We start from the raw sequence: 21531 nt of genomic DNA, 5'->3' as shown, positions 1-21531 counted from the left end.
TCATTGAAAGAAATGAAAACTGGGAAAACAAATAGTTTTGGCTGAAAAATTTTATTTTGAATTTAATTTAATTTAATTTCATGTTTTTTGACAGTTTTCAGACAAAAAAGTTCAGTTTTGAGAAAAGTTGGGGATTTTCTTTGACAAAAAAACCCATAAAATTTTCATGAGGAAACAAAGTTTCCAACCACCTCTGTTTAAACAACTAACTCTTCAATATATTTATCCTCACCCGAACCCTGCAAGGCAGGGAAGTACTATTATATCCATGTTATAGATGGGAACTGTTGTACACACAGAATGACGTGCTCAAGATCACACAGGAAACCCATGGCAAAACAGATATCTGAGCTTGGTCTCTCAGGTTCCAGGTTAGCGTCCAAATCACCTAGACCATTCTTCCTCAATCATTGCTGTCATGCTGTCTGGAATGGCTCACAACCATGAGTTCCAACCTCAGGTCAGACGGTCAGAACACAGGGCAGATGCCCCAACTGGCGGTATATTCGATAATTAGATTTCACCAAGCCAGGAATAAATGTGAACTCCTGGATCACTATATTAGTATTACCATGGAGTCACAGACAGTCCCCTAGGATCTCCAGCCAATTTTACTGTCATAAAAGTAAAGGGAAGAGTAAACACCTTTAAAATCCCTCCTGGCCAAAGGAAAAACCCTTTCACATGTAAAGGGTTAAGAGGCTAGGATAATCTCGCTAACACCTGACTAAAATGACCAATGAAGAGACAAGATACTTTCAAAGGTGGAGGGAGGGAGAAACAAAGGGTCTGGCTGTCTGTGTTGTACTTTTGCCGGGGACAGAACAGGAATGGAGTCTTAGAATTTAGTAAGTAATCTAGCTAGATATGCGTTAGATTATGATTTCTTTAAATGGCTGAGAAAATAGGCTGTGCTGAATGGAATGGATATTCCTGTATTTGTGTCTTTTTGTAACTTAAGGTTTGCCTAGAGGGATTCTCTATGTTTTGAATCTAATTACCCTGTAAGGTATTTACCATCCTGATTTTACAGAGGTGATTCTTTTTACCTTTTCTTATATTAAAATTCTTCTTGTAAGAAACTGAATGCTTTTTTCATAGTTCTTAAGATCCAAGGGTTTGGGTCTGAGGTCACCTATGCAAATTGGTGAGGATTTTTAACAAGCCTTCCCCAGGTGGGGGGGGGGGGTGCAAGGTTTTGGTGAGGATTTTGGGGGGAAAGACGTTACTAAACAACGCTTTCTCAAAAAATAAACCGGGACGTTTGGTGGTGGCAGTGCAAGTCCAAGGGCAAAAGGTAAAATAGTTTGTTCCTTGGGGAAGTTTTAACCTAAGCTGGTAAAAGTAAGCTTAGGAGCTTTCCATGCAGGACCCCACATTTGTACCCTAGGGTTCAGAGTGGGGAAGAAACCTTGACACTCACCAACCAGATAACTGGACTTTGTCATAAAAGCTTATTAAAACAAAAAATCACAATCTATTGGGTTACTCCCAAGCCCAAAGGGTCAGTCACTTATCCCAGGTCAATGGACCTGTACCGGCAGCCACTTCTTACCAGTACGCCATACTGGCCGGTACCAGCCCACTTTCCCCAATGCTAAGCGGAGCCACTAGCAGTGAGTAGGACCTGCTGAAATGCCAGAATTGCCCCTTTCTCCTGGGCTGGCTGCCCCACATTGTAACCCACTAGACCCCATTCCCCTCCTAGAGCTGGGATAGAACCCAGGAGTCCTGGCAAGGTCTCTCTCTCTAAAGAGTTAGTCACGAAGTAAGAAGATACATTACAATTGGAACCAGTGTCCCTAAAGTGATTTTCCACAAGATGTCAGAACACGTTAGTATTAGAGCTCAGGGGGTCTAATATTGATTCAATTGTCTTTCTTTTATATATGAAAGTTATTGAGAGATTCCAGCAGGTAAAATACATGAACAGGTCTAGACAGTCCAAGTTTGTCAGTGCTAAGTGACAGCAGAGATGTGGGATCCGCTAGTTTTCCAGAAGTCTCTCAGGGTTACTCAAGATAACTTTGGGGATCTCTGTCTTGCATCTGGAATGTTCCCTGAAAGTGTCCAAACAGCTCAGAGATACAGAACCATTCCCTGGATCCATTCTTATAGCTGTCTTCCCCGGAAAGCAATCTGGCAAGTGTTCCTGTCAGCCCATTGCCAAGTTATTGGCCAAACAACAAGAGGTTTCAGGTGCCTATGTAGCCCCTGGAATCATGGTGAAATTATCCTCCCTGCCCTCTCCAAAATTAGAAATGGTGCCCCATAGTGCACAGAACCCTACGGTGCTCCCCCATAGGAGCTGCATTAACAGGAAACTCTGCAAGTGACCCCCATGCCTCTCGATTTCCTTGGCCACATGTATCCTGTCCCTATTCTGGTGGCTAATCCAGAAAAGGAGGGAAAGAGCTCACCACTGCTACCACCTGAGGGATGTGTTGGGTTGAGATCAGCAGGTCGAAGCAGGCAATAGGGACAGAATCGGAGACTTGAAGCTCCTCGAGTGACTTCTTACCTTTCTAGACCTGCCTTTCAATCATAAACAGTGATTGTAAAATTTAATGTGATAGGAACTAGACCCATTTTAAACCCTTCACCACACAAGATAAAGCCCGTAGTATTCATCATTAACTATTTATTTCTCCTCCTCTGGCTCCCTGCAGCCACCAGTCACCTTCGAGCTTTCCCTCTTCTCTCCCAGGCTGTGCTCACTTGATTGCAGGAGCTCAGCGGATGGTCCAGCCTTGCTCTTTCGCTTCCATTCTTCACTTCTTTGGATGGCTGCATTTGCAACTGAGCAGCCTGATGGAAATACTGTTTCCTCTGTCTCGGCAGGCAGGCAGGCCCAGCAGCTAAAGCCAAAGATTCACTGAGAACAGGGGGAGGTTAGCTTGAACTGTCAGGAGTGGAGGCTTGGCCCATAGGGTAGGGTTACCATATTTGAACTTTCAAAAAAGAGAACACTCCATGGTGGGGGAGTGGTAGCCCTACCCCCTATCCACTCCCTCCCACTTCCTGCCCCCTGAATGTGCCCCACAGAACCACCAACCCATCCGATCCCCCTGCTCCTTGTCCCCTGATCGCTCCCTCCCGGGACCCCTGCCCCTAACTGCCCCCCCAGGACCCCACCCCCTACCTAAGCCTTCCTTTTCCTTGTCTCTGACTGCCCCCTCCTTACACCTCCCACCTTAACTGCCCCTCTCGAACTCCACCCGCTAGCTGTCCGCTGACTGCCCTGCCCCCTATCCACACACCCGACCCCTGACAGAACCCCTGGTTTCCCACACCTATCCAACCGCTCCCTGTCCCCTGACTGCCCCCACAGAACCTCCGCCCCATCCAACCCCCCCCGCTCCCTCTCCCTTCACTGCCCCGACCCCTCTCCACACCCCCGCCTCCTGACAGCCCCCCCCCCAGAACCCCTGACCCCTCCAACTCATCCTGCTCCTGTCCCCTGACTGTCCCTTGGGACCCCATGCCAGTCCTCCAACTCCCCGGCCCCCTTACCATGCTGCTCAGAGCAGTGTGCGGAGCCAGATACGGTGCCGTGCTCCCCCGCGGAAAACGCAGCCCCGCCCTGCACAGCGCTGCCGGCATGGCTTGCTGAGGCTGCACGGGAGGGGGGCAGCAGTGGAGGGGCTCTGGCTGTGGGAGGCCCTGATGCGAGCGGTTCAAGCCGGCCCGGCTGCCCTGTCAGCCGTGCCGCGCTCTGCATTGGGAGGGAAATCCCGGAATTTTTGAGAGTTTTACTAATTCCTCCCCGACGGGTATTTAAAACCCAAAAAGCCGCACATGTCCGTGAAAACCCATATGCATGGTAACCCTACCATAGGGACTCCAGGATCTGCAGCTGCTGCCACCGGTATGGTGAATCCTTCAACTCATCACCAACAGCTCTTCCACATTCTGCAACCTGGCCCCACTGTCTGACTGTGCAGGAGAACAGAAACCCTTTGTGACAGCAGGAGAGTCTCTTCAATGTTGCACTCTTTGCATGGCTTTCCGAGGTCACCATGAAACATGACTACCCTGCCCCTAGGAGCTGCCGGCACAGTCACTTGGCACCCACTCGTAGTGTTCTCGAACAGTGGCACTGCAGAGGGAGCTTAGCAGACCGTCCCTTTTATGACTTCCTGCATTGCTACTAGGACTGATTCTCCTCTGCACTCAGGAGATTCCCCTAGGAAAAACAGCTGTGGTAGGGGAGGTGGCAATACAAGCACTACCCCTGAGCCCTTGAATAGCAGGCAAGCAGGACCCCGGGAGCCAAGGGTTTGGTGTGTCTTGCTGGGAAAGCAGAGCTGGAGAGCAGAAAAGGGCATTGGAGGAATTGTAGACAAGTCAGTGTCATGGTCAGGTCATGGGCAGCCAGACCTAGTGGTCAAAGGCAGAGTCCACACTCACAAGACAGGAGTTGAGAGTCAGCTGGGTCAGGATACTGGAAGAGCAGAAGCGAAAGACCAAATTGTGTTCAGAACCTCAAATCAGATGAGTCACCCCGAGTCAGGATGCCAGGAAATCAAGCCTGAGGAGTGGGAGCAGGAACAGCTGACACATGGTCCAGAGCGGGGGAGGAGCTGGGGTGTTCAGACAGTTTCTTGTTCCTACTGCTGTTTTAAGGAGGTGCTGGGGGCTGATTAGCTGCTCTGGGACTCTGCCAATAGGCCTCAGGGATGGAGCCTCAAACTGGGTCTGGACTTCATAAGTCTTAGGTAAGCAGTTTTTCGTAGGCTTCCAGGTGACATGCTGAAGTGTGGCTGCTCCCAGGAACCCTGGTCATGACAGTGAGTGATCTCTCCCCGCTCAAACCTCCTGCAGGAAACCGTCTCCAGGGTCCCGGGCGCATCCTCTGAGAATAAAAAAACAGTCATGATGACAAATAGGCTATGTAATAGGAGCCCCCTTTTTGTTGCAATAGCCCCAAGTGCCCAGAAGAGTGGATGGTTCTTACCTCCCAGAGATGCATGGGACCCTCCATCTAAGCCTCAATGGAACCCCTGTTGCTTGGTTTGACAGGATGAGATCATCTGTCCCCACTTCTCTCTGCGCTGGGCTGGCTGCAGCACATATCTGTGTAAGAGGCTGGGCCAGAGACTGGAAGAGAGATGGTACAATCAGGGTCCAGCCACCCCAGAAGGAAAACAGAGGGGTCTGAAACCAAAAGACTAAGCAATCAAATCAGCAGATTCAACAGAGAAGTTTTGTACCGTACAGGGACATCAAAAAGTCTGTTACGAAAGTTGAGATGTTAGTCTGGAAACTGCTAAGGCAAAGATTGTGACTTGTTAAGATTCAGTTTTAGTCACTGCAAAGTGTCTAAATCACCAATTTCACCTTTGACTCCAGTCTGGAGGCACTGTGTTATGGTGTGTTCAAAGGTTTGGATATTCTCACCACAGTTGTGAGACGTGGGGTGGGAGGGTGTTTTTGATTTTCTACTTGTTCACCAAGTAGCTGCAACTTGGGTCAGTGACAATGTGCTTCTTTGGAACAGTGGCTGAGGTCCAAATACTCTGCCTTTCCTTGGCCAGGTCTGGAGACATGAGGGGGGCTCATGTGGTCCATATTGGCTCTGGAGGTCACTGTGTCCCCTACCCAGTTCCCAGGTTGGGGCATTCTGCTTCCTGACTGGCAATGGAATTGGGCAAACCCCACCTCCTTTCTCTGCTTCTACAGGGTGCAGGGAATTAAATAAGGATCTGATCAAGCAATCATGACTGACTGACCCAGTGCTCTCCTCTCAGATATTTGGGGATCAGCCAGGGGGACAAGGCGCAGAGAGACACCCAGAGCCATAATCCTATATTAACTCACCCACCCGAGGATTCTCCTTATGCCACATATCAATTGATCCATGTAAAACACTCAAATCACAGCAACTAGCGAGGTTCCCATGGTTGACTTTTAGCACCAGCCTGTCCCACTGGTTGCTGGATGAGGAACTCTGAGCTGGAAATAATCTTTTCCTGTCTCCAGGAGGCATTCACTGCAGGGAACACAACCAGCCCCACTCCCTGAGCTGTGTCATGCCCTGGCGCAGTGTCCTTACCTCCCCAACCCTGGCTGTGTTCTTGTAAGCCAGGAGCCTGCTGTCCTGGTGCCAGTCAGAGCACCACAGATCTTCTGCCTCATGTATGGTCAGCCCTGGAAGAGAGAGAGAGAGAGACTTTTATCATTCTGATTGCAGTTTCTGTGTCCTTCCAATCCCATTGGTGGCTGCACAGTGGAGTGGAGAACAGAAGCAAAGAGAGACTTGTCCTCCAGCTGAGGTCAGTCTGAGAGAAATTGTCTGGGGTCCCATTATCCACTTGTGGTCACTCTCAGTCCCCTCTTGGGTTCTCTGTCCCAGCTGGGTTCCTTACCCCACTGTTGGAGCAGCAGCTGGTCGAGCCGGTAAGTCCCCTTCCTGGCCTGCCGGCTGCTGTCCTTGTCTGGGTCACTGACAAACAGAGCCAGCTGGGCCGCATGGTGACCCATCCTAGGGAACTCTGCTGAGATCTAATGGAAGGGAGAGGAGAGGGGACTCCATCAGCATTTTCCTGTCAGCTCCCTGTCCTCCCTGGGCCAGAAGGCTCCTTCGCCTTTGCCCCTCTGCAGGAGGTGCTGGAGGAGAGGAGTTTGAGATCGACCCTTCATTTGCTCTGCTGCCAAGAGAGCCAGGAGCTGCTTTGGGATGGCAAGCAGGGGCTGTAACATGGTCCCCTTAAAGGTCCAGGGATAACACTTAACCAGGACAAGAAGAACTTGACTCAAGCCTAGCTCATTCCCCGCTCTGACTCTGCCCCCCCATGAAGAACACTCCTAAGCCACAGCCCCTGCAGCAGCAGATCCTACAGCCCGTTGGAGCCAGCCCGCCTCCGCCAGGAGCCAGGAAGCTGGGGTCAGAGGTCACTTATGTCAAATTCAGGGAGGGTGACTGTGTATCTCAGCAGGGCTGTGCTGCTCCTAATGGCCCTGGCTCTCTCCTGGGACACCCTGGACACGATCCAGAAGTTGACATGCTGTGGGGAAAGGAGGCAGGTCAGAATCAATGTCCAGGTGCACCTGCTTTGCAAATGAGCCCCAGCCCCAGGGGCCTGAGACATTCTGTGCAGGGGGGAATATCTGAGTCATTGATGGTAGAGCTTTAGAAGGAGATTCTTTCCCCCAGGATGCAGCTTGTATCCTGCAGGTCACAACTTCTCAGTATCTCTCTAGACTGGGACAATGTTCGGTGTCGGGTCTGGTCCCATCCTCCCAGAACTCCTGATGCCTGTACAGTTCACCAGAAAGGAGACTGAACCCATGCCCTTCCCTGCTGCTAAAATCCTTGGGAGGATGTAGGGAGTGACTGAGAACACAATCCCCCCAGGAATTTCAGAGCATCTCAGAGGGAAGGGCTGATTCACTGGGGTCCTCCTGTTTCTCTAGGAAGGAGCGTGTGCCTCTACTCTGAGAACCATCTCCCAAATCTCATGGTGTGTGTGTGTGTGTGTGTGTGTGTGTGTGTGTTGGAGGGGCGGGGGAAGGGTGGGTTTTCAAACTCTCACTCCCCAAGACACCAGGGGCCCTGTGGTTTGTGCTCAAGAGAACCAGGATGAGCTCTGGCTTGAAGTCCCAGCTCCTTCCTCTGTCCCTCAAGAAGGAAGGACCTGACACTGCATTGCATTGACCTCCCCAACCAAGGACGGCCCACTGGGGACCCTGCTAGGAGGACAGAGTAGAAAATGGATCTTCCAGTCTCTCCTTATCAGTTCCCCAAAGAGTTCAGGTAAAATTGGTCCCCACCCCTCCTTATGGGGCTCACCTCTAAGATGTAGTCGAGCCTGTCTGGGGACTCTGCCAGCAGGTTCCCCAGCATGGCATCCAGGACCTCTGACATGACTTTGTGCAGAGCCTGCAAAGCATGGGTCAGAGTTAGGGAAACTGGGCCTACATCTGCCACAGGATGGGAAGAGGGGTCTCTGGGAAGCCCTGGTGAGACTCCCAAACACACATCCTGGCCTCTCTCATTCACATCCCACTGCAGGCAATTCGCAAGAACTGATGACACCTGGATCTTTGACCCATGAGCTTAGCAGGTCTCTGCAGAGGACCTTGTAGGCAGAAGAGTATGAAACAGCCAAGTTGCTATGGTTGGATGCTGGGCTGCTGGGTAAAACACAGCATATGAAAGAAAGAAAGAAAGAAAGAAAGAAAGAAAGAAAGAAAGAAAGAAAGAAAGAAAGAAAGAAAGAAAGAAAGAAAGAAATCTCCCCTAGAGAGGGGTAATCTCTTCCCTGTAGAGAAGGATCCAACCCTGCAGCTTGTTCCATCTCTGCCTACCCAACCCCTACATCTGGAGCTCCAGCGAATGAAGGGAGCAGGGACCAAGGACCACTCTGGAAGAGGAGGAGGATGGAGGAGGAGGATGTACCTGGATGTAGGTGGTGTCCTTCTCCGTGCCCAGGGTGAAGACGGAGTGAAGGACAGCTCGCAAAAGGTGGGTCTCTAGGTCTTTCTCAAGGGCAGGTTTCATGGTGCTGGGAAGAGAGAGGAGCTGGTATTAGACTGTGCAGTACAGAGGTGGGACTGTCACCAACACGGACACGAAACCACAGGGATATAGGCACAGGCTGGCGAGAATGGAAACTGAGGCACTAAGCTAGGGAATGACAAGGCCAAGGCATCACAGACAGACAGTGACAGGACAGGAATAGCTCCTGTTCCCTGGAGCCTGCTGCCCCTCCTGTATCTGAGCCCGGGAGTGAGCCCCTGCCCAAGGCCCCTGTAATGTTATGGGAGTGAAAAGAACAGCCCAGCAGGACAGAGTGAACCTTCCCACCCCACCGTCTCTGGCAGAGGAGCCACTCTTGGGAGGTGACCTGGGAGTTGGAGGGACAGTGACTCCCAGCCTTGGGCCTGAGCAGCACTGGAGTTAGGGGAGCCGGTGCGGGGGGGGGCTGTCTCGGTACCTGAGATGGCCACTGCAGCCAGGGAGTTGGCGAGGACGGCGCTGGGTGAAGAGTGATGGGGAAGCTCCTCGATGAGCTCCTGTGAGACGCGAAGGAGACAAAGGAGTGTGTGAGATTCAGGCCCTACTGACACCTCCCAGTGGGGAGATTAAACAGCCAGTGCCCCACATGACCAGCAGGATCCCCCACTACCTCCCGCTCCTCCGATTCCTTCCTGCCCATCAAACTTGTCCCCCTTCCAGGATTCCTGTCCAGCTCAGTCTCAATCCCCTTCTTTCCTCCTCCCTGTCAAAACTGCCCCCATTCAGCACCCTCCCAACTACCGAGCTGGGACCATATGATTCCTTGTCCCCCAGTCTCAGGTGCCGTCCAGCCCCACAATTCCCCCACTGCCCACTACTGACCAGTCTCAGAATTTCTCCATTCTCTTCTCCCCAGTCTTCAGCCCCAGCAATCCCCAACTTCTGCTGCCCCCTCCAATATCACCCAGCCCCCACCCATTAGCCTGGCGATATCCCTGCCAATTCCGTATCTCTCTCCTCCCACCAGCTGCTGTATGACATGTCTCACTCACCACAATCCTCTTCACCACAGCTGCCTTGCAGCAGCGCAGCTCCAGAGTGTCCTCCCCTCTCTCCCATGCAGCCAGACATGCGGGGTAGATGGCCTGTAGGAACAGGAGCTGCTGCCCCTCATCCTGTACCCACCAGGAGTGGGGTATAGCAAGAGAGAACCTGTTAGCCAGGGACCTTCCTGCCCCACCTACACCAGCTCCAGGGCTCAGGCTTCAATTGGGGATTGTGGGGACCCGCCTATTCTCCAAATCCCCCACGACTCCTACACAAGCAGGATGAGGAACTGGGACAGTGCCTGTGCAGGGAGAAGACCTCGGCTGTTGTGGGACAAACCCCCCCATCTTGGGGGTCCCACATCATGGATGTAAAAGGGCCCCATTAGGGGTGGTGGATCTTGAGGAGCAAGACCCTCGGCAGGGGCTGGGGATGCTGGGAAGGGACAGGGCAATCTTGGTTCCAGCCCAGGTGGGGAACATTTGTACTTTTTCTCTGCACTGGAGCTGCTCTCTGATGACCTTGAGAGCAACTTCATCTGCTGCTATGTCCACCCCTTCCTCCTGCTCCAAATCCTGGGGAGTCCCTGCACCAGGGAGAGAAGGTAACAGGGTGATGCCTGCTGTCACTTGGGGGAAGGACAGGGGCATGGTGGGCAGAGCAGGATTAAAGAGCCCCCTTCCCACCTCAGGCACCCAGGGCAGATGGGGCCCCAAACCTCCCTCTCAGGGATGCCTTCAGCTCCGAACAGCTTCAGAAGCCCATAGCAGAGACCCTCCCCCGCCTCCACTGTCCAGGGCTCCATGGGAGATGCCTACTCCCCCAGCCCCGGAGCAGCAAGGACCAAAGTGGCAGCAGCTCTTGATGCCCCCACCCCCAATTTCCCTTGCTGAAGGGGCAGCTGAGTGACTGCTGCTGCTCTCAGTGGCATTCACGTGGCTCAGGCCAGACACCTGAGTTGGGGTCCCCCCCCACCCCGCCATGTCACTGGGAGAGCGTCTGGGCCCAGGGTGTTCACATCCCCATCCTCACCCCTCCCTGAGCCCAGCCTGGCTCGTCACCTGGAACAAAGCAGTTGCGTCTATCTATCTATCTGTCTATCTATCCATGTACTGCTAGACATCACCATTCTATCTGATAATCAGTAGCCATAGCAAAGTTCCTAGTAGGTTCTCTGGCTCTTCTTTTTCAGGATAATAACTCTGACGGAGGTATCAACGCACTTGTTCTTTGGTTTTTGTTTGTTTGTCAGTTTTTTAGTTTATTTTTGTTGAGTTGTTTGTTGTTTTTATTTGTTTCTTTGTTCCAGGTGGGTTTGCAGGTGGGCAGGCCTGTTGAGATGGTGAGAGTTTGGTTCGAGAGGATTTTCAATTTTTGCCTTCTCTTGAGAGTGCTCATGTGTCATATCTTTGATGGGGTTTTCTGAGTGAGCTGAAGGTTTGCTCCCAACTCATCTGAACCAGCAACACATTAACATCACCAGTTTAATACTGATGAGGTTCTGGCCCAGAGTCTCTGGGCTACACTTGGCAGTGACATGAACACTGGTGTAAGTTACTTGTTTGGGATCATTTTGTTCTAGCCTTGATGTAAGCGGAAAAGTGCCATCACATGCACTGATCTGCTGTTCCATACACTATCCCATGTAGATCTACTCATTTCCAAGCTGAGAAAGGATCTCAGAAGTTGTTACTATTAGAATACCATCTTTGTGCATGATTCTGTACACTACATATATGACAGATAAAAACAGATCATGTGATTAGATAGAGAGAGAGACAGATAGGATCATTTCTTCTCCGAACACACAACCTCATTTAGTCATAATGACAGATTTCTCTTTGATTGTGAATTATGTTAGCTAGCTAGATAACAAATAACCTAGAAAAATTATTGTGCTTCTTCCTGTTAATGATTGTCTTTGTCCACATCATGATTCTCTTATAAGTAATCGTTCTTAAGCATTATTTAGCAAAGATTGTTTATGACTATATCTTACTCCATCACTCATTTACAAACAGCTCATCAAAAGTACTCGGTGTTTGGACTTTGAGCTGTTTTGACTGGATACATTTTAAACATGCTGTGTTTTGTTTCTCTGAATAAATGGACGTATCACACATGGTTCCTGAAAAACCAAGGGGCTAACTCTTAGCTGGTTTAAATTGTCATCGCTCTGTTGAGGTCAATAGATCTCTGAGAGTTTACACCAGCTGAGGATCTGGTCCAAACACATGAGTGGCCCCATTGAAGGTTTAAAGAAAAACTTATACTTAAGTCCCTGTTGGTTATGGGTTAGGGTTATGGATAGGGCTTAAGGATAACCCCAAACTGGTGTCAGACCCTGACACTGTACAAGTTACTCTCCTTTCCCAATCAAATAAAGTCCTGCAATTGGTGCATTGGAATGATTCTCCCTTTCTGGGTTCTGGATGATTAACATGAAATAACAGTTTATCCCAAAGCCAGAATCTCTGGGTCTTCTTCTCCAAACTCACCAGTACAGCTCTTCTGCCCTCCACCCTATTTTTGCAAACACAGCGGGTGGCTTATCCCATCGAGGTAACTGTTACCCCCTCTGCAGCTCCCTGTTCCAGGGTTTTGCCCTCTGCCACCCTCTGGCAGCACCTCACCCCTGAGGAGTACTGGATTTACAATGGCACCAGTGGCGCCTTAGCGTCGGGTCCACACTCAAAAGGGGCCCCAACCTGGCCCGCTCACTTGCGCTGTGCCCAGAGCAGCTGGCTCCTCTACACCCCCCGACTCCTCCCCGCCACTGTTCGCCCCACTCGGCTGCCTGGCCCAGGGCTTCTCTCCACCCCCTGGCCCTGCCCGCTGGCTCCTCCCCACCCCATGACCCCTTCCTCCTGTCCATTGCTTGCTCCTCTCAGCTGGCAGGTCTCCTCTCTGTCCCCATCATTGGCAAGCAGCCACCAGCGGAGACAGGGGTGGAGAGGAACCCTCAGCCACTGCCACTCCAGCCTGGTGACCGTCCGCTTCGGGTCCCCCGGGGTGGGGCCTGCCACTCCCTGCCGCTCTGCAGAAGTGGTGGCCTGGGGAAGTTGGTGGCTGCCCCCCTGCTCCGCCCATGCAAGGAAATGCCTCCTCCGCCACAGGCAGCACCAACGCCAGGCGGGTAGGGCTGGGTGGAGCCCTGGGGGCCAGGACCGCTCTGTGCTCCTGAGCTTCAGCTGTCCTGCCCCCTAGCACTGTGCTGGGAGGGGGATCCCTGCTCTGTGCTGGCTCAGCAGGGGCTGAGGGCAGGGCTTGGAGAATTGGGTCTGTGAAGGGGATGCTGGGATGTGAAGGGGTGGGAGGTGCTGGGGAGTGGGGGAGGTTTGTGTGATTTGGGGTGTTTGGCAGTGAGGGTCTGTTGGGAGGGCACTGTGTAGTTGTGGTGGTGGGGCTGTGGGGAAGGACACTGGGCAGTGGAGCTGGAGGAGGTGTGTGTGTGTTGGAGCGTTAGGAAGTGGGGTGTCTGTGTGGATTGCTGGGCAGTTGTGGTTGGGCTGAGGGTGGGGGTGCGCTGGGCGGGATGGTGGTGTGGAGGGTAGAGTGCATTTAAGTGTGGGGGGCTCTGGGCATAGGGAGTCGGGGAGCGTTTGGGGTTGTGTGGCATAGCATGGGCCCACCCCCACGCTTCAGGGGGCATGCTGGCAGCACAGAGACGGATCAACTGCTGGTTTGTGAACAGTGTCCTCACACTGGGCGGAGCAGGGCTGCCTCTGCCGTGCCATGCCCCATTGCCCCTGGCCAGCCCCTCACTCTGGGGACTGACTTCCCCTTGCCATGCTCTATTGCCTCCATGGGGGCCCACAAATATGTTTGGCGCTGGGCCCACAAAAGATTAATCTGGCCCTGCCCCTGGATTTAACCCTGGCTCCTCCCCCAATTTTGCCCTTCAGCCCCTATCCTAAACCTTGCAAAATGACCGGTTTCAGAGTAGCAGCCGTGTTAGTCTGTATTCGCAAAAAGAAAGGGAGGACTTGTGGCACCTTAGAGACTAACAAATTTATTTGAGCATAAGCTTTCGTGAGCTACAGCTCACTTCATCAGAATGCATCCGATGAAGTGAGCTGAGGCTCACCAAAGCTTATGCTCAAATAAATTTGTTAGTCTCTAAGGTGCCACAAGTCCTCCTTTTCTTTTTATCCTAAACCTGCCTCTACCTGCTTGACCCCCAGGCTAGTCAATTTCCACCCCCTTCTCAGACCCTGCCCATCCATCCCCCTCCTGGATTTGACCCCTTTGCGCCGTTTTAATCCCTGGCCTGCAATGAGCAGGCAGCAGAATCAGACGGGGAGCGAGGGCAGCGCAGCGCTGCCGGAGCCAGGTGTCCAGCGGCGGAGCTTTGGTTCCAGCACCTGCGGGGCAGCCGGCTCAGTCGTTCCGGTGTCGGCATGGTCACTACGGCAGGGGGGCTCGTTAGCTGTAGCCGCTGCCGGGCTCAGGCTACAGCTAAGCGCCCAGGGAGGCGGCTGCTCGGTTTCTTTGCCCTGCGGGCTCGGGGTTGAACTTCCTGGGTCAGAAGCTGCTGCCGCCGCCTCCATCTATTGCGATCCCGGAACCGGACTTATCAGGTGCTCCCCAGCGGGGTCCGTGCGGGGAGAGCCCTTCCCTAGCGCCCCTCGGGGCCCGGCCGGGGGGACTTGCTCCGGGGGCTGGGAGCAGCCCCGGGCTCTGCCGACACCAGCCCCTGAGCCGGAGCCTGCAGGTGAGGGGGGGAGACCCGGGGGAAGGGCTGGGGCCGGGCAGGAAAGTGACTCTGCCCCAACGGCCCCTCCTCGCCCCAGCTCTGCCCCCGGGGGGGCGGGGGGCTGCGAGTCCCGGAGCTGCTGCCCTCCCTGACCCCCCCCCCCCAGGCTCTGCCCCCCTGAGCGCCTGCAGGAGCCGAGCCAGCGCCGGGAGAGCGACCGCCCCGGGCCGGGCCAGGGACCGAGTCTCCCAGCCCGAGGGGAGGGGGGCAGGAGGGAGATGGGGGCAGAGACTGGCAGGGGCAGCCGGAGCAATCAGTGGGGAGGGAGGTTCCCGGCTCCCAGCGCTGCCCAGCCCCGGTCCCTGCAGCGCCCCGGGCGGATTGACTTTCCCGGGACAAGGGGAGGAGCAGGGAGAGGAAAAGCCAGTTCCTGCCTCTGCCTGGCCCCCGCGCTGCTGGGGGGATGCGCTGCCCTGGGGACAGTGTCAGGGGGATCCCCAAAGCGGCTCCTTGGATTCTGCTCTTTCATGACAGCTGGAGCACACAGTGACGCTGTTGGGTGCACAATTTTAGTCTAAAGGGCCTTTTTCAGATGCTTATAACCTATTCAGTTACTAGATGAACCTGGCTTCTACCCACTCTGGCAGTTCCTATGTTGATCTTGACAGTGGACAGTCTCTCTCTGAGGTGAATTTATTTCTGAAAGTTGGATGAAGCTTCTGAGCTGTCTCACTTCACTTCGCCCACAATTTACCAGGTCTCATTATTGTCAAGCCTAAATTTAGGTCCCCAAACCTCTGTTCTAATTACATGTTAGCACCTTTCTCTTGAACATAAGCACACATCACTTTCATATGCTACAGTTGCTGGCTCAGCAATTTGAATCCCAGAGAACTGAACAGGGATTTGGGATCTAACTTGAGGGTTTTTTTTAAATATCTTGGCTCAAGTATTTTCCCAGAATGGCGGAGTCTGGAATGTCATCAGCAGGGAAAGGACTGGGGGGAACTGAAACCTTCCCATCACCCTCCTCACTCTGACAGGCTGCAGAATAACACCCACGTTTTGCTCCAGGTTGTCCCATGCCCTCCAGAAACAGGGAAGGGAAATGACTGCAGCGGAGCTGGTGACCTTTGAGGAGGTGGCTGTGTATTTCTCTGAGGAGGAATGGGCTCTGCTGGACCCGGGTCAGAGAGCCCTCTACAGGGACGTCATGCAGGAGAATTACGAGACTGTGACCTTGCTGGGTAAGAATGCATAGCCCCTTGGAAAGTAGAAGCTGCAGCTATCTCTAAAGCACCGGAGCTGGTTTCTGTGCAGGATTCTTCATTGGTCCCCCAGATATCAGGAGGATCAGCCCCTAGCTCCTGTGTGTGAGAGACTGTGCCTTCCACATGCCCTCCCACAGAACAGAAGATTCAGGGACAAAATGATGGTGCTACTCTTCCCATAACCACGGTTTTCAAGTGAGACAAATTCACTCTCTACTCCCCCTTCCCAAGGCAAATTCCAACTTAGGGGGTCTCTGAGCCCTCTGCCATCTTCCCTTAGGACTGCCTCAGTCCCCAGTGGCCAGATTTTCAAATACACTTACGGCAGGTCTACGCTATCGCTTAAGTCAATAAAACTTACATCGCCCAGGGTGTGTGAAAAAGACAGCCCCTGAGCGACACAAGTTACGCTGACCTAAGTGCTATCCACACTGGTGCTATGTTGGTGGGAGATGCTCTTACGCCAACATAGCTTCTACCTCTATTGGAGGTGGAGTAATTATGCCACTGGGAAAGCGCTCTCCCGTCGGCATAGAGTGTCTTCACCAGACTCCCTACAGCCGCATATATAGTGCTTCTAGTGCAGCCATAGCCTCTTGGTAATAACAAAATGTTTTTTAAGTACATCAGAAGCAGGAAGCCTGCTAAACAACCAGTGAGGCCCCTGGACGATTGAGATACAAAAGGAGCACTTAAAGATGACAAAGTCATTGCAGAGAAACTAAATGAATTCTTTGCTTCAGTCTTCATGGCTGAGGATGTTAGGGAGATTCCCAAACCTGAGCTGTCTTTTGTAGGTGACAAATTTGAGGAATTGTCACAGATTGAAGTGTCACTAAAGGAGGTTTTGGAATTAATTGATAAACTTAACTGTAACAAGTCACTGGGACCAAATGGCATTCACCCAAGAGTTCTGAAAGAACTCAAATGTGAAATTACGGAACTATTAACTATGGTTTGTAACCTGTCCTTTAAATCAGCTACCCAATGACTGGAAGATAGCTAACGTAATGCCAATATTTTAAAAGGGCTCTAGAGTTGATCCCGGCAATTACAGACCAGTAAGTCTAATGTCAGTACCGGGTAAATTAATTGAAACAATAGTAAAGAATAAAATTGTCAGACACGTAGAAGAACATAAATTGTTGCGCAAAAGTCAACATGGTTTCTGTAAAGGGAAATCATGTCTTACTAATCTATTAGAGTACTTTGAAGGGGTCAACAAACATGTGGATAAGGAGGATCCAGTGGACATAGTGTACTTAGATTTCCAGAAAGCCTTTGACAAGGTCCCTCACCAAAGGCTCTTACGTAAATTATGTTGTCATGAGATAAGAGGGAAGATCCTTTCATGGATTGAGAACTGGTTAAAAGACAGGAAACAAAGGGTAGGAATAAATGTTAAATTTTCAGAGTGGAGAGGGGTAACTGGTAGTGTGCCCCAAGGGTCAGTCGTAGGACCAATCCTATTCAACTTATTCATAAATGATCTGGAGAAAGGGGTAAACAGTGAGGCAGCAAAGTTTGCAGATGATATTGAACTTCTCAAGATAGTTAAGACCAAAGCAGACTGTGAAGAACCTCAAAAAGATCTCACAAACTAAGTGATTGGGCATCAAAATGGGAAATGAAATTTAATGTGGATAAATGTAAAGTAATGCACATTAAAAAAAATAACCCCAACTATACATACAATACGATGGGGGCTAATTTAGCTACAACTAATCAGGAAAGAGATCTTGGAGTCATTGTGGATAGTTCTCTGAAGACGTCCACGCAGTGTGCAGCAGCAGTCAAAAAAGCACACGGGATGTTAGGAATCATTAAAAAGGGATAGAGAATAAGATGGAGAATATCTTGTTGCCCTTATACAAGTCCATGGTACGCCCACATCTTACTGCATACAGATGTGGTCCCCTCATCTCAAAAAAGAGATACTGCCATTAGAAAAGGTTCAGAAAAGGGCAACTAAAATGATTAGGAGTTTGGAATGGGTCCCATATGAGGAGAGATTAAAGAGGCTAGGACTTTTCAGCTTGCAAGAGGACACTAAGGGGAGATATGATAGAGGTGTATAAAATTATGAGTGGTGTGGAGAAAGTGAATAAGGAAAAGTTATTTACTTGTTCCCATAATATAAGAACTAGCAGCCACTAAATGAAATTAATGGGCAACAGGCTTAAAACAAATAAAAGAAAGAAGTTCTTCACACAGAGCACAGTCAATCTGTGGAACTCCTTGCCTGAGGAGGTTGTGAACGCTAGGACTATAACAGGGTTTAAAAAAGAACTGGATAAATTCATGGAGGTTAAGTCCATTAATGGCTGTTAGCCAGGATGGGTAAGGAATGGTGTCCCTAGCCTCTGTTTGTCAGTGGGTGAAGATAGATGGCAGGAGAGAGATCACTTGATCATTATCTGGTAGGTTCACTACCTCTGGGGCACCGGGTATTGACCACTGTCGGTAGACAGGATACTGGGCTGGATGGACCTTTGGCCTGACCCAGTATGGCCATTCTTATGTTCTTATGATGGTGATTGGGAGGGTGAGGCAAAGCAGTGCTGCCACTCCCCCCGCCCCCGGTTACCTCTCTGGAGACACAAACGCTGGCAGAGCAGGCAGCCAGTGAGTTCCCCACCTTCCCATAGGCGCTGGGGTTGGACTTCAGTCCTGGGGCTTCAGGTGCCATCCCCTGGACTCACCCCCCCACCCTGCTGCCCCTGGCATCTCCCTACCCACTTCCCCATCCAGGACTTAATTTGTCCCTGGGCTTGCCAGGGCTGAGTAAATCTGCTGTGAAAAGGGATATTTCTATTTGTTATTTAATATCACTTTTCATGGCAGAGTTAGTAGTTAGTTGGGAGGCTGTGAAAAGTGATGTTAACATACAATTATCATTTTTCACAGCAGCAGATTTACTAGCTAATAAGTCTTTTAAAAAAGCAACCAAAAGAACCAACAACAAAAAATACAAGAACATGAAAAGCACCTTATTTGTGTTTCTGTTCTGTTTAGGCCCAGTAAAGAATAGAGACAACTGTATATTTTTATTATTGAGTCTGCAAAAAAACTCTTATATAAATAAATTACGATGATTTGGACATGTGCATATTTATTTGTTTTTCCTAAAGTTAATTAAGCATTTTAGGAAAAATTGTCAGTGCGGCCACCAGCAAGAGTGGGTGGTCACACTCTGAGGCTACCAAAAATTTGTTGAGAACCCCTGGTCCACTGTCATGGGTCTGGGTCTGGGTGTTGTTAGTGCCTTCACTAAGGGCTCCCTCTTGTGTCAATGTGCCAAACTCCTGGAAGGAGGATTCAGAGTAGCAGCTGTGTTAATCTGTATTCGCAAAAAGAAAAGGAGTACTTGTGGCACCTTAGAGATTAACAAATTTATTTGAGCATAAGCTTTTGTGAGCTACTGCATTCATGAGTTGCATCCGATGAAGTGAGCTGTAGCTCATGAACGCTTATGCTCAAATAAATTTGTTAGTCTCTAAGGTGCCACAAGTACTCCTTTTCTTTTTGGAAGGCGGATGTTATTCCTGGTGTCTCTTCCTGGCTGTGGTTGGTCTCTGTGAAGTGATGGTTTCTGGTAGTGAGAGGGGTTGGGTTTTGGGGCTCAGTGAGGATTAATGATGTAATTTATGGTCTGGAAGTATTGTGTGGGGTATGTCACTTTAGTAGAAAAAAGCGAGGAGGGCTCTTCTTGTGTTTCAGGCTCTGCTCTGTGACTAGGGGCCTGGATTCAATTCCAGGCTCTTCCACAGCCTCCCTGTCTGACCTCTTGTAAATCACAATCTGCGGTTTTCAAAGAGGCCCTAGAGAATTAGATATCCAATCTTTTTCCTTCGGTGTCTGGGACCCTTTAGAAGACCCAGCTTTATTTTCCTAGTCCTGCTTTTCCCCTCTGTGTAATGGAGGAAAAAAATCCACTCCCTGTCTGTTTTGTCTTTTTAGATTGACAGCTGTTTTGGGTAGGGCCTGTCTCTCACTACGTGGATGTCTGGTGCCTGTTTTGAGAGTGAGGATGGGACAGTGGTTAGGGCTCTGACAGCAAACTCCAAAGATTTAATTTCTTGCTCTTACTGCTACAGACTTTCTTTGTGGCTTGTGTATGTCACTTGGACTGTCTGCCACAGTTGCCTATCTGTACAATATTTATTATAGCCCATCCCTATGTCACAGAGGTCTGAGGATAATTATTTTAAATACTGTGAGGTGCTCAATTACTATGGTATGAGGGGCCACATAAGTACACTGATAACAAAGTGAACTGTGATTTCAATCTGAGTTTCACTGTGCTTCTGTCACTAATAATCTCATCCTCCTGCAGCAGCACTGGTGTAAGGGATACAAAAATTCTTTGTTCTGAAGTCTCTTTTTGCTCGTCTGTAACCCAGCACCAGCTTTCTCCACCCTGCTGTAGTTATACATCTTTGTGCTCCTTGGCCTCTTGCTTGGGTAGAGTTTTCATGAGTTTCTGGGGATGGAGTGTGACAGTAACTGCTGCTTCATAGATTAGCAGGACAGTGTGTCTGCGTTTAAGACCAGATGGGAATAAAGCATCTCCTCTGCCTCTCTGGGTCTGTGGTTCATGGGGTAACTGAAGTGAAGTGAAGCTCAGCAATCCTTCCTAAAGGGACAGTTCTGGTTTGTGCCTGAAGTAGGGAGTGGCCTGACAGGACTGGGGATGAGGGAGGCGGGGGGTCTGGTGTTTCTGATGCCTGTGTCTAGTCCAGGAGGTGACTGGCTGTGTGTGGGAATAAACATTGCCTGAGAGAAACTCAAGATATGTCTTCAGTGCAGATTTAACTTGTGTGATCGACTTAGTGACCAGACAGCAAATGTGAAAAATCGGGACGGGAGTGGGGTGTAATAGGAGCCTATATAAGAAAAAGACCCAAAAATTGGGACTGTCCCTATAAAATCAGAACATCTGGTTACCCTAGATCGACGCCTGGGTCTAAGCACTGGAATTAGCCTAGTTGGGCTGTGAGCAGCCACCCTGCAAGCCCTGTGCAAGTTACAGTGTCCTCACTGGTGCTGCACTCAACTTGTGTATGTCCCTATAATTTCTGGGGGCTCATCCCATGGTTCTTAGCACATCAGGGAGCTGAGATGCCCTATGATTCTTTTTCATTGAATCGGGGGAGGACTCTCTGTCCTTATGAGCACAGGGAGACATTGTGGGAAGGATTTGAAGGATTATTAGCCCTTGAGTGACATAGCCTTCACCCTCACTTCAAAGTGGATGGTTTACCAGCCTGAGTGAAAGAAGCCTGGCCTTTAGCCTTTATCCCCGATGAGCCAGCCAACCTGGCTTAACTTCTGTTTGAGGCATTAGGAAATTATTAGTGGACAGTGTATCCAGTTCTGGTGTCCACACTTCAAGAAGAATGTTAACAAATTGGAAAGGGGCTTACAAAAGTGCCACAAGAATGATTCGAGGTCTGGAAAATCTGCCTTAGAGTGAGTGACTAAAGGAGCTCCGCCTCTTTAGTTTATCCAGGAGAAGGTTAAGAGGTGTATTGAACAGAGCCCAAAGATACCCACATGGGGAGAAAATGTCTGACAGCAGAGGGCTTTTTAATCTAGCACACAAAGTCAGAATGAAATCCAGTGGCTGGAACCTGGAGCTTGACAAATTCAGGCCAATCACAAGGTGCAAATGTTGAGGTGAGTGAACTATTGGAGAAATTACCTAGAGTTGTGGTGCACTCTGCATCACCTGGAGTCTTTAAATCAAGCCAGGGATGTCTCGCTCTAAGAAATACAGTCTAGCTTAACAACAAGATGTGGGCTTGATTAGGAATCTCTGGGTGAGGTTCTCTAGTCCAGTGTTTCTCAAATGTTGCCACCAGCCACTTTTCATGCAGCCATGACAGTTTCCTGGGTGGTGATAGAGGGGAGGGGGTCAAAGCAGCAGCACCTACCCCTCCCTCCCTTTTGTTCCTGGATGTGACACCCTGCACCACCTCTGCAGACAGGTGGGGCACAACACTGGAGGAGCAAGTGAAGGCGGTGGAGCTTGGGCTTTAGCCCTGGGGTAGTTG

At 50.6% G+C, this 21531-nt stretch overlaps 2 protein-coding genes and 1 long non-coding RNA gene across 5 annotated transcripts in view; 1 reads left to right on the top strand and 2 right to left on the bottom strand.

Moving 5' to 3' along the window:
• Positions 1-21531, top strand: part of LOC119842755 (zinc finger protein 883-like) — a 76876-nt gene that overhangs the window by 43503 nt on the left and 11842 nt on the right. The window contains exons 3-4 of one of the 3 annotated variants that reach the window (XM_043496773.1): positions 2971-2977; positions 15296-15451. In XM_043496773.1, the coding sequence (XP_043352708.1) occupies positions 2974-2977; positions 15296-15451 (160 nt within the window). In that variant the 5' untranslated portion in view covers positions 2971-2973. Of the gene's footprint in view, positions 1-2970; positions 2978-13873; positions 14223-15278; positions 15452-21531 lie in introns of those variants that run through there. The other 2 variants (XM_038371274.2, XM_043496774.1) reach the window with 2 other exon arrangements.
• LOC122456666 lies at positions 3466-20968 on the bottom strand. The gene is made up of 3 exons (XR_006275656.1): positions 20957-20968; positions 11872-11875; positions 3466-4048 (listed from the first exon to the last, which is right to left on the bottom strand). It is a non-coding gene; the product is annotated as an uncharacterized LOC122456666 (long non-coding RNA).
• Positions 4579-10083, bottom strand: LOC122456608. Its single transcript, XM_043497038.1, has 10 exons — positions 9997-10083; positions 9514-9636; positions 8940-9018; positions 8402-8507; positions 7793-7882; positions 6903-7007; positions 6369-6504; positions 6056-6150; positions 4958-5100; positions 4579-4855 (listed from the first exon to the last, which is right to left on the bottom strand). The coding sequence occupies exons 2-10, from the start codon at positions 9590-9592 to the stop codon at positions 4810-4812; spliced, it is 879 nt and encodes a 292-aa protein (XP_043352973.1). The 5' UTR covers positions 9593-9636; positions 9997-10083; the 3' UTR covers positions 4579-4809.

Source organism: Dermochelys coriacea, chromosome 14 (assembly GCF_009764565.3).
Source record: "Dermochelys coriacea isolate rDerCor1 chromosome 14, rDerCor1.pri.v4, whole genome shotgun sequence".
NCBI lineage: Eukaryota > Metazoa > Chordata > Testudines > Dermochelyidae > Dermochelys > Dermochelys coriacea.
This window is presented reverse-complemented; position numbering and strand designations above follow the sequence as displayed.

Coding starts and splice junctions, on each gene's coding strand:
- LOC122456608 (XM_043497038.1), bottom strand. CDS start 9,592: ATGTCTGGCTGCATGGGAGAGAGGGGAGGACACTCTGGAGCTGCGCTG. Junction 7,008..7,792: donor GGCTCGACTACATCTTAGAG/GTGAGCCCCATA, acceptor CTTTCCCCACAG/CATGTCAACTTCTGGATCGT. Junction 5,101..6,055: donor ACACAGCCAGGGTTGGGGAG/GTAAGGACACTG, acceptor TCTCTCTTCCAG/TCTCTGGCCCAGCCTCTTAC.